The 11,424-nt window shown below is 59.9% G+C and overlaps 1 protein-coding gene across 1 annotated transcript in view; it reads right to left on the bottom strand.

Annotated features, from left to right (window-relative positions):
• Nucleotides 1–11,271, bottom strand: part of PWP2 (PWP2, small subunit processome component) — a 16,740-nt gene extending 5,469 nt beyond the window's left edge. The window contains 14 exon segments of the mRNA XM_014465361.2: nt 1,156–1,336; nt 2,267–2,417; nt 2,660–2,807; nt 3,012–3,160; nt 3,622–3,759; nt 4,188–4,257; nt 4,772–4,915; nt 5,303–5,523; nt 5,764–5,899; nt 6,833–6,976; nt 7,705–7,804; nt 8,096–8,190; nt 9,517–9,629; nt 11,187–11,271. Coding sequence (XP_014320847.1) covers nt 1,156–1,336; nt 2,267–2,417; nt 2,660–2,807; nt 3,012–3,160; nt 3,622–3,759; nt 4,188–4,257; nt 4,772–4,915; nt 5,303–5,523; nt 5,764–5,899; nt 6,833–6,976; nt 7,705–7,804; nt 8,096–8,190; nt 9,517–9,629; nt 11,187–11,204 — 1,808 coding nt within the window. The 5' untranslated portion in view covers nt 11,205–11,271.
• Nucleotides 11,272–11,424: the final 153 nt, after the last annotated feature.

The raw sequence follows: 11,424 nt of genomic DNA, 5'->3' as shown, positions 1-11,424 counted from the left end.
CTAGCACTACACTGTACTGGAGACAGGTAGGTAGCCCTGCCTAGTTAGGGTAGCCTTTATTGAACTGTAGCGGCTTATAGACTAAAAAACTAGACCCCAATCGACGCGGCCACGAGCACTCTAAACTGGGACACACAGCACAATCAACCTGCGACGACAGCACACTAACCCTGCACACACCAGCACACTAACCCTGCACGCACAGCACACCAACCCCTGTACCCACAGAACCCTAACCCTGCACGCACAGCACACTAACCCTGCAGTCCCGTTCCCCTCAGTATCGGGCATGGGCTGCAGCCTCCTGGGAGGCACAACCTCAACACAAAAGGACCACGTGGTTCAAATCAGGGCGTGTCCTTGTGAAGTCAGAAGGAAATAGATGTCTTCAAAATTAAAAACCTCTGCGCTTCAAAGGACATCAAGAAAGCGAAGACAACCCACAGAATAGGAAAAATATTTGCAAATCATTATCTGATGTCTTGTTGTATCTTGAATATATGCATTCTTACAACTAAAATGAGAAAGACTCACTGACGCCAATTAAAATGGGCCAATGCTCTGGAGACACATTTCTCCAAAGCTGACGATCCAACCCAACCCACCCATGAAAAGATGCTCAACAATATCAGTCCTCAGAGAAATGCAAATCAAAACCACAAGTTTTGCCATCTGGTGCGGAGAAGTGAGCGTGCTGTGCTCTGTGGTGAACACGTCCTCAAACTGCAGCACCTCACACCAGAACGGCTGTGATGTGAAACGGTCAACAGTACCGTGCTGGTGAGGGTGTGGGGGAATCGGAACCCTCCCACACTGCTGGGGGGCAAGGGACATGGTGCTGAGTCTTTGGAAAACCATCTGGCAGTTCGTCAAAAGTGAGTGTCACCCCAAGTCACCCAGCATGTCCATGGTGAGGGACAGACCTAACAGAGCAGAACAGGTATCCACACCAACCAGTCCCGAGTGCTCAGAGCAGCGACACTCACACGGCCTAAGTGGGGGACACTGCGATCTACTAAGCCACACAGAACCCCAACACAGGCTCAGTGCCCCCTCTGGGGGATGAGGGGTAGAGTCCCCTCTGCTGAGCAGGCTCCTGGGCTCCAGAGTGCAAGCCCCGGGTGAAAGACGCCCTGCCCCCAGTACGGCACTCACTTCCCCTTGGCCGAGTGCTTGGCGGTGATCTTGTCCAGCTCCTTCCTGCCCGTCTTGAGGTCGTGCCTGCCCTCGATGGAGCCCGTCTGCACGGCGTTCTCAGGGTCCCAGAAGGTGATCTGTGCATTCAGCGTGGCCACAGCCAGCTCTGCACCGTCGGGTCGATAGGTCACAGCCAGAGCTGAAGAGAGATGGAGAATCAGAGCCTGAGGAAAACCAGGCTCCAGCAGACGGGCCACACCCTCGCTGTCCTCATTACCAACTCCCTGAGGGATGGGCCTGGGCGGGGCGGGGATGGGGACACACAAGCTCTAGGACCAGGCCTCAGCACCAACAGCTCACAACCACATCTGCTACACGTGCAGACAGGGCCCCAGTGCAGTGGGGAAAGGGGATCCAGACTTGGCCATAGTTGGGTACAGGGAGGACTAAGCAGGGCCAGCCTGGTGGGAGGGCACAAGGGAGTCACACAGAGGTCATGGCAAAGGTTGCTCTGATGGGATTGCAGGACAGACTGGAAACAGACTACCAGGAGATGGAGGTCAGTGTGGAGGCCCCATAAAGATACCAAGAGGCCAGCTAGTAAGAGAATGAACCAGAGGCAGGTGGTGGGCAGGAAGCAGAGAAGCCCCCAGCGACCCGGAGTTGGCAGATGTGTTCTATGCAGGCCAGACAGCACACAGTCTAGCCTCTGCTGTGACCAATCAACTCCGCTGCCGCAGGGAAAGCAGCCACAGATGAGACGTCCACACTCCGCTGGCTGTACACGGGGGCAACTTCATGCACAAGCACAGGTGGTGGGACTCGGGGTGGCAGGGTCCACCCAGCCTGCCGTGGGGCCCCTGCACCTACTGCTTTCGGTGGACAAGGGTTAACCTACCGGCCAGGGCAGAAGTGGCAGGAATCTGCAGCCGGGGCCCGCTCACTCTCTTAGGGGGGAGCCCGATGCAAAGTGACACGACTGGGCTGCCAACCCCGACAGCTGTGGGGCCCCTGGGAGTCCTGGGCTTACATCCACACACACAGCTGAGTCGGGCAGGACCAGCACTGAGGCCAGGCCTTCCCACCCTGGGCCACGACTTCCGCCCGCTCACCCCACAGTGCAGCTCACCATCGGAGGTCAGAGCCAGCGTCTCGGTGGTCCTCCAGCTGTCCACCATGTCCCACAGGCGCACTGTCTTATCCCAGGAGGCGCTGGCCAGGATGGACTTCATCGGGTTGAAACACAGACCGCTGATGGGCCCCTCGTGGCCGGACAGGACCTACAACAGTTCACAAAGGAGGTTTGAGAGGTGAGCTTGGCGGGTGGATCCACGCCGGACAAGGGAGCACCGATGCTGTGGCTGCTGAGACACGACCCTTCTCTGAGTGCTCACGGCTGTGGGATGAGGAAAGCGGGAGGCGAGGCCAGAAACCTGGAGTCAACTGTGACCTCTGCCCCTCCTGCACCTGTGCCCCACCACCCGCCCCTCTGGAGCGCAGCTCCTGGGACGAGCGGCCTTACCTCCAGCAGCCTGCCTGTCTGCATGGACCAGATAAAGATCTCGAAGGAGTCCTGGGCCCCGGCACAGACGATCTCCCCGCTGGAGTCCACCGCCACGCAGGAGAACTGGGTGGGCCTCGGGGATGTGAAGGTGCGGAAGTTCCGGTACCTGCCGCGAAGAGAGGGGCCCCAGCTGACATCGCTCGCCGAGGCCCCTGCCGCCCGTGTGTTCTGGGGCCTGAATGCCGTGGTTCCATCCCGAGCCTCTGTCCACACCACAGGCTGCCCGACAATCCCAGAACCCTCAGCCTCACTCTCACAGCCCAACAGAGGAACAGCCTGCTTTGAGCCAGAGACTGAGCAGAAAAGTCACCTGTGAAGGTCAAAGGCCCGCACAGTCCCGTCCATGGAAGAGGTCACAATGACGTAGCCAGTGGCGGTGAAGGTCACGCCGGTGACGCCGCTCGAGTGCTCCGTAAAAGTGATGAAGCAGAAGCCACTGAGGGTGTTCCACACCTTGACCTGTGTGGGGAGTGAGGAGCCGGCGTGCTCCGGTTTGGGCTCACTCTCTCACACACACATGCACGTACAAATCCCGTGTGGACACCGCCTGCCCCTCACCTCCTCCCATGAGGGAGGGCTGGGGGATTGTAGGGGGCCCTGTGTCACCTTGGGAAGTGCAGCAAGTCAGATGGTGGTTGGTAGCACCAAAGACCCCTCAGCCAAGTAGCTACACGTGTGGGAGCCCAAGCTCAAATCAGGGAAAGACACCTGAACCCACTCCACTCAGATCTGGGTAAGCTTGTAAATGCCTTTTCCTGGGCCCGGGATGAGGGGAGTGGGCCTCCAACCCCTGGGTGAACCCCCCCATCTGGGGCCTAGCCCAGTGCCTCGGTGACCCAATATGCCCGGCCTGAGGACAGGGGCAGGACCCCACAGCTCCTCCCACCCGGGCCATGCTCCCTCCCCGCTGACCAGCCCACCTTGCCGTCATCCCCGCCGGTCACGATGTACTGCCCTCAAGGGGAGTTTCCCAGGGCCCCCATGCTGTTGAAATGGCCCTGCTGCTTGAACACGTAAGAATCGCTCTGCCATTCCCCCCCCAGCAGCTGGCCCAGGCCGGAGGGCCCCAGGGTGGGGCTAAGGACCTGATCCCAACCCCCTGCCCAGTGGGCAGACGAAGGCACCGATTGCTCGTGAGATTCGGGGGGGGGGGGGCTAATCAGGCCCTGGCTCACGCTGGCACCCTGAGTGCCTATCCCACTCTGAGGCAGGTGCCGCCATCACCCTCCACCTGCGTGAGGGGACCCAGCGCAGACACACCCACCTCCTGGGTCACAGGGTGCAGAGTGGCCCCATACTCAGCCCGCCAGAGAAGCCCCTGTTCTGGAAGCTTCACTGACTGCTCCTTCACCGGAGCCACCGCTGCCCCCTCTGCTCACAGCGTCTCCCAGTGCCCGGAGGAGGGGCCGGGACGAGGTGGGACCACTGGCAGGTGCCCCAGAGCAGAAGCTCCTTGTTCTCACACCATCGGGCAGGAAGACGAACCTGAGCAGCCCAAGGCGATCCAGTCCCCGGAGCTATTGATGGCGACAGACTCGATCCTCTGATCGGAGATGCTGAGCAGAAAGCAGGACTCCATGAGCACAAGCGCCTCCTGTCCCCACCCTCGGGGGCCAGCTTGCCATCGGAGACCACAGCCAGCCCCTCTGGCCTACACACTTTCTACCCACTCTCTCTCTGAGTCAACAACTCAATGCAAAAGCCCTGGCAGCCCCAGAACGCTGCCTGCCTTCCAGTCCCTGAAGGTGCATAGTTTTGTGGAGCAGGCATTTTAACTTCCTCTATGTTCCGAAGATACAGAACAGAAGGGGAAAAAAAAGCTGAGACCCACACGTGGAACCAAAGCCCAGGGAAGGGAACATCTGCCTCCCCTCCACTCCTCTGAGCACCTGGCCAGGACGGAGATGAAGCCAGGTGCCCTGGGAAGCCGCCCGTGCGGCCACCAGGCCTGGGGCCACTGCAGGGCCCGAGACCAGGACAGGCACAGCATGGCCTCACCTGGTCCCCGCCACTAGCCCCTCAGACTTGCAAGTGCATAAGCCACGCCCACCAGAAAGCAGAGGCACCCACCTCAGGGAGTGGATGAGGTTGAACTCCGGGAGCTCGTGAAGGTGGAAGATTCCAGAAGCAAAACCAGTGACCAAGAGATGGATCTTCTTGTGATATGCTGCAGCTGTCAGATTGTTAAAATCTCCTTCTTTGTTGAAAAAGTACCTAAGTACAGGGGACAGCAGAGTTGGAAGGACCAGAGAGCCAGGCTGGTCTCACAGCCCTGCCTGGGACCGGAAGCCAGAGCGCCCGCTCCATGTGGGCCCTCGGGAAGCCGGCCCTCACTGTCCTGCCTCGAGTCCCCTATTCCCTCCCGCCCTCAGCTCTCCACTCCGAGCCTCCCTGAGCCTGGGACCCACGGAGCCTCTCAGCTGGTGCCCGAGCCAGGACTCCCCATGATGGGCCTACGATGAGCGTGTTCTGTGCCTCTGGGTCCTCGCCCCGTGACACCGCCTGCCGGGGACCCATCTGAGGCAAGAGCCCACAGGAGCGTGTCCCATTCCGGCCCGAGAGGGTACGAGGCCCCCCGCCCTCTGTGGACGGGAGACCTACTTGGCCAGCCGGGAGTACTTCACTTTGCCCTGCTGCTCCTCCGAGGCCGGCGTGGCTTTCCCGCGGATGGTGGTCTCCCGCTCCTCCTCCTCCTCCTCCTCCTCCTTTTCCCTCTGCAGCAGGTCTGCCTTCCAGCCCGTGGGGGCTTTCAGCCTCAGGCCCTCAGGGGGGGTGTCACACTGCCACACACACAGGGCTCCGTCCTGGCTGAGCGTGTAGAGCTGCAAGTGGGAGCACACAGGTGGGCACTGGTCACCCTGACCCCAGGCAGCTTGACAAGAACCCTGTTTGCCTGTCCCACAAAGCCTCCCCCGCGCACCAGGGAGATGACTCCCAACGGGCAGCCAACAGCCACCCATGACTCCCCAACTGACCCGGGAGGACGCAGGGGAGGGGGCACCTACATCGACAGGGGCGTGACCCGACTCTGTGGGGCTAGGGGTCTGGGTGCAGGGACATACGTCTAGGCTGTTGGATTCAAAGAAGCAGGCCACGATGGCGTCCTTGTGTCCGCCCAAAGCGTAGTAGATGAGGTTGTCCCAGCGCTCGGCCCCAAACACCCACGTGGACATGTCTTTGCTCCCGACCGCAAAGCACCTGGAAAGAGGAAACAGCTCATCCCCAGGGCTCCCAGCGAGCACTGCCCCAAGCACAGCGGAGACACCCCAGGGTGACTAGCAGGGACAGGTCAGGGTGCTGGCTACATCCATCTGTGTGTCTCCTGGAGCCTTGGTGGACACGTGTCACTGTTCTTCCTCGAAAAGTAGGCCCTCACAGGGTCAGCCAGAGAAGTCCCAAGAGCTGATCAGAGCCCATTGGGTGCTGCTTGGGGAGTCAGCTCAAGCTTCCCTGAAACCGCACCCCCCCCCCCCAAGATCCCAATTGGGGCAAACTCTGCTTATGGCGATGACAGAGCCAGACCCAGGTGCCTCTTAAGGTCTGGTCTCGGGGCACCCCACCCTTCTCCCATAGACCTGTCCCCCAGGAACGTGAGACTGCTGTCTCCCACAACATGCTGCCTGGGGACTGTGTCCCCGCTCCCCCGCCCTCCACTGAGGCCAACTGGTCCGATGTACAAAGCAGCAGCCACCGCCAGACTTCGTCGCTCCCTGAACGCAGAACGACAGGCAGCTGAGAAAAAGTCAGCCACTCTCAGGTGCCTCCTGGGATGGTTAGGGATGGCGGCCAGGAAAGGATGGGCCACAGCCGCTCCGGCACCCAGGCTGGGTCGCCCACCAACCACGGCTCCTGAGGCCTGTGCTGGCATGAACCTGGCCAGTGCGCTGGGTTACAGCTTCCCTCGCCAGGGTGGATCCTGCTCTCAGGTTTCAGTGACCAACGCCAAGCAGTGTGGATCTAACTCCAACCAGGTACCCTCCCTCACCCAGCCCCACACAAGGCTCAGGAGGCCATTTCAGAATGAAACGGGGCGCGACAACAGTCACCTGGCGCTCTTTCTCGAATAAGAGGCTGGTTACAGGCATCCTTTCCGGCCCCCCAGCCACCCCGGCCCCCCCACCCAGGCCTCACCGGGAATCATCTGTCCAGTCAATGTGTGTGGTCTCATCGTATGGCCCAAAGTAGGTTTTGTCCAGGACAAAGGCGTTGAACTCTCTCTTCCTCCCAGGGGCGTGGTACATCTGAGCAATGTTGCCTTTCGTGATGACGAACTTCCTGTGGCAGAAACGGTAGTCCCGTAGTTATCCACATTCAACACCAGCCAGACCGGAGGCCAGCTCGGGCCCTGGGAGCACAGACCACCTGCTCCGAGGTTAGTCTCCGACGAGGCACCTGGGGGCCTGCCTCACTGTGGGGACCCAGGGGAAGGAGGACTGGCGGACGGCCAGGGAGGCTGCCCCACCGCTGCCCTGAGCAGATCCCCCGCAGGCGCTCCCTCCCACCAGCCCAGTCGCCAAAGCCCTGGGAGGAACCCAAAGGAAGACACTGGCCCTGCTGGGCAGGCAGGACCTCGGATGCTGGCTAGGGGGCTTCTCAGTGTGGACGTGAGGCTCACAGCTGAGCCCGGAGCCGCCCCTTCCCCAGCACATCCCGGTCAGCCCAGGTCTGAGCAGCCTGGGAACAAGCCCCCTTCCCCTCGGGCCTTGAACCTGGCCCCACAGAGCCTCCTCACGACGACTTCGAAGCTGGTGGCTCCTTCACAGCCCCATGGTCTGGAGGCCGTGTGCCCACCAGCCCAGAGCAGGCGGAGCAGAGGGGCCGCGCGGGCAGCCCCGCAGGAGCCAGGACCCGGCGGGATCACCGGGTTCAGGAACTGTCTGGCTGCCAACACAAGGCACCCGCACCGGCTCCCACGGGGACTCCTGTGGGGAAAAAGCCCTCCAGGTCTGCACCAGCCAGCTCCAGCCCTCGACAGCGCCGGTCCTGAGCTGGGAGGCCCTTACCTGCCATCGGGGGAGAAGGAGACGCTGTGCACGGAGCCCTTGAAGTGGAAGCGGTGGAGCACGGACCTGCAGACCAGGCTGACCAGCAGCGCGTTGCCCCCTGCGGGAAGGAAGGGCGTGGCCACCGTGTGACACCTGACCTACAGCTGAACTGCAGCTGAACTGCGGGCTCCCAGCACGTGAAGCCCAGCCCCGCTTCGATGCCAAGGACTACGCCCACCACTCCCACACTCCCCACACGCGGGTCCCAGTGTGCGGGCCTATACCCCAAACAGGACCTGGAGTCGGCTTTGTGTCACCCTGATGCCCACACCTGCCCCCCTCCCCCAACCTGTGCCATCCGTCACCACCCTGCACCGCTGTCTCCTATCTCTTGGTCACTGGTGGTTACCTTCATCGACGATGATGGCGAGTCGGCCATCTGGGGACAGCCCCACACACTTGACATTGTACCGAGTGGTCAGGGGCAGGGTGTTGGACTTGTTGCTGTGAGACAAAAACCAGAGCCGTGAAGGTGGCCTCACGCTGTCAGACGGGGAGGCCGGGACCACCAGGTCACCCGCCCCCACGACACACCCCTCCTGTCCCCGGGGCCAGAGCTCACCAAAAGCCCTTGCTCCTCACTACAGGGAGAGGAAGACACATGCCTGGAGAACATTTGGCACAGCATATTAAACACCTAAAATATGGCCTTTTTAAGGTCAATTTTGCTTCTAGGACTGCACCTCCAAACCCTACACATGTATAAAGTCAGAAGACTGAAAACAAGAGAGATTAACAGGAGAGATTAACCACAAAGACAGCACATCCATGTAAAACTGTTTTTACAGAAACTGCACAAAAATGGAAAAATAATGTCAAAAACAAATAACCACTGGGTTAGATTCTAATTTTGTTCTTTATTTTATTTCCTAATTTTTCTTCAGTGAGTGTTTGATAGCTACTCTAGAGAGCCCCCGTCAGATGTCATTTAAACAAACAGTGACAGTAACAACCATGCCAGCAGCCAGCCCTGGGCACACCCCGCGCAGGCATTGCTCTTGGGCGCTACAGCAAAGGCGAACGCTTGTACTACTGTCCTATCCTACAGACGGGGACACGGAGGCCTTCAGAACAGGGTAGAAACCCAGGCAGCCTCTGCAAGAAGAGGATCTTGCTCAGGCCGCCAAGTCTGGGGAGGGGTGACAGCCCGCCCATGCAGGGGTCCTTCCCTTAAGAAAGAAACACAGAAGCACTGCGCCGACTGGGCAGTCCAGGGCGGCTTCCACGCCCTCGCACCTTTTCCCACACAGTTTAGCCCAGTGACACGCGATTGGTACCTTGAAGGTAACAACCTAGAAACATGGGGTGTAGCTGAGGCACTAGAATGAAGAAACTGGGATTCCTCCGGCCAGTTCCACTGCGGACCCATCCACTCTATGTAATCCGGTGGCCTCCGCCTCAGGCTGCCTGAATTAACAGGTGTACTATTAAGAGGAAGTTAAGGAAAACACCGCTGATTTTTACATGCAAAACTATGACTGCTGCTGTTAACATGATTTTGGTGTTATGAACTTCATACTTTGTTTTTTAATCCTCACCAGAGGATATTTTTTCCACTGATATTTACAGAGAGGGGAAGGGAGGGAGGGGGAAGAGACAGAGACAGACACACACTGATCAGCTGCCTCCTACATGTGTCCCAACAGGGGCCGGGGATCGAGCCTGCAACCCAGGTACATGCTCTTGACCAGGATCCGAACCCAAGACCCTTCGGTGCACGAGCCAATACTCCAACCACTGAACCACACTGTCCAGGGGTTAAGAACTTACTTTTTAAGGTCAAATACAGTGACTCTGTTTCCCACAGGACTGATCACAGAATTTCCATCACATGTAAAATTTAAGTTTCCACGCCGATAGACTGTCCCCAGCAAATTTGAAAACTGGAAAGAAAACAAAGTTGTCTTCATACAAAGAAAACACAGAATCTCAACTTCAGAAAAGGGCTAAGTGACAAAACTGATCAAGAAGATGGTGCAGGGCCCCCACAAGTCCCTGGTCATCCCGGGGTCCATCCAGTCACCCCCTGGGACACCTACTGGGCACCTACGCAGCCAGCTCTGAGCGAGAGAGGAAGAAGTGAGCCCAAACTAGGGCCCGAGCTCCCACGGAGGTGGCTGAGGGTACCATGAGCACCGGGGAAGCCTCCACAGACGGGAGGTATTTGCCAGGAGGAGGAGAGAACAGGGCCCACTTTTCAGGAGGAGAAAAGCTGCAACAATGGAATGGCACCCACCCCAAGTGCACCTTGGGTTCAAGGCTTCCTGAACACAGGAGAAGCCTGCCAGCATCCTATTTATTAACTCGTTCATTATTCAATCATCAAACGTGGGTGTTGCCTGGAGTTATCTCTGTGCGCAGGGCCTCTGCCCTCAATGCCCTCACGGTCTACTTGCAGCAGGCAGGGCGAAGGAGGCATCATTAGAGCACGTGGAGCGAGGCGCAGACAGCAGACCCCAGCAGTGGGAGAGGAAGGGGCATTTCAGGGAGGGGGTCTTGGAGGGGCCGCCTGGGCTGGAACCTGGACGAAGACCGGCCAGGTCGCATTGGGAGCAATAGACCAGCAGGGCCGAGAACCTCGGGGAGCCCACGGGGCCTGGTCATCCAAGGTTGTAAGCAGAGGCATGCTCTGACCCAATTCCTACTTTTTGACAACCACTCCAATGACCACGGAGGCAAGAGGGGAAACGGGGAAGCCGCTTAGGCTTCTGGGATACTCCACACAGAAGGTGAGGGTGTCTCAACCAGGGAGGTAATGCCAGGAATGGAGACGCCCCTGCACGTCGTCGGATACGGGAGGGCGTAGGGCAGCGAAGCCCCTCGGGGTTTGGGTCACAGAGGAGTGTTGGGTAAGATAAGGGTCTCAAAGTCTAGGGGTTCTTGCTAAATGCTACTCTGGATACATGCTCACATGCAGCACAGCAGTTTGCACGTGAGCTTTACCAGAAGCACAACGGGCAAGTTTAGCTCACTGTGAAGAAGGAAGCAACATGTGATCAGCCGGTGTGTATGAGCAACAGCTTCCCCTGCCTCCTTTATGTCGCAAGTGAAAATGCGATCAGCGGGTCGGCCGCTGGGGCAATGGTCCTGAGCCGCCGAGGAAGAGGACCGGAGTGACGTGGGGTGGGCCGGGCAACAGGTCATGGACGCCTGCGCCTGCACCCTCCCCGTCCACGGGGCTCGGGGAACCGGGATTTCAGCTCCGGGCCGGCCTACCCGCCCCACATCGCCGCCCACGCCCCGGCCCGCCTTCCATCCCGGTCCAGGACGCTGCGGTGCTGGGAGCCCTCGCGGCCCGACTCCCTCGGGTTACGCTGGAGACGGTGCTGCCGGACGCCGAGCCCACCCCGGCCTGGGTCGCTGGCCCCCACGCCGCAGGTCTCCAGCACCGACATCCCCGCCTCCGCTTCCCCCGGCAGCCGACCAGCGTTCATGCTCACCCGGTACGCGAACTTCATCGCGGCCGCCGCACGTGTGGCGCCACACAGTCTCGTTGCCCCGCTCGCCGGCTTGCGACAAGTTCCGGGCCGGACCGCGGCCCCGCACCACAGCGCCCCCAGCGGCCCGGAGGCGCAGCGCCGCCGGAAGCGGAGTCCCAGCCCTAGACCCCGCCCACAGGCGGAGCCTCCGCCCTCGGGCCCCGCCCCCTGCCGTCCTGGAGTCGCGCGCTTGCGCAGG

The sequence above is a fragment of the Myotis lucifugus genome, unplaced genomic scaffold (genome assembly GCF_000147115.1).
Source record: "Myotis lucifugus unplaced genomic scaffold, Myoluc2.0 scaffold_291, whole genome shotgun sequence".
Classification (NCBI taxonomy): domain Eukaryota; kingdom Metazoa; phylum Chordata; class Mammalia; order Chiroptera; family Vespertilionidae; genus Myotis; species Myotis lucifugus.
This window is presented reverse-complemented; position numbering and strand designations above follow the sequence as displayed.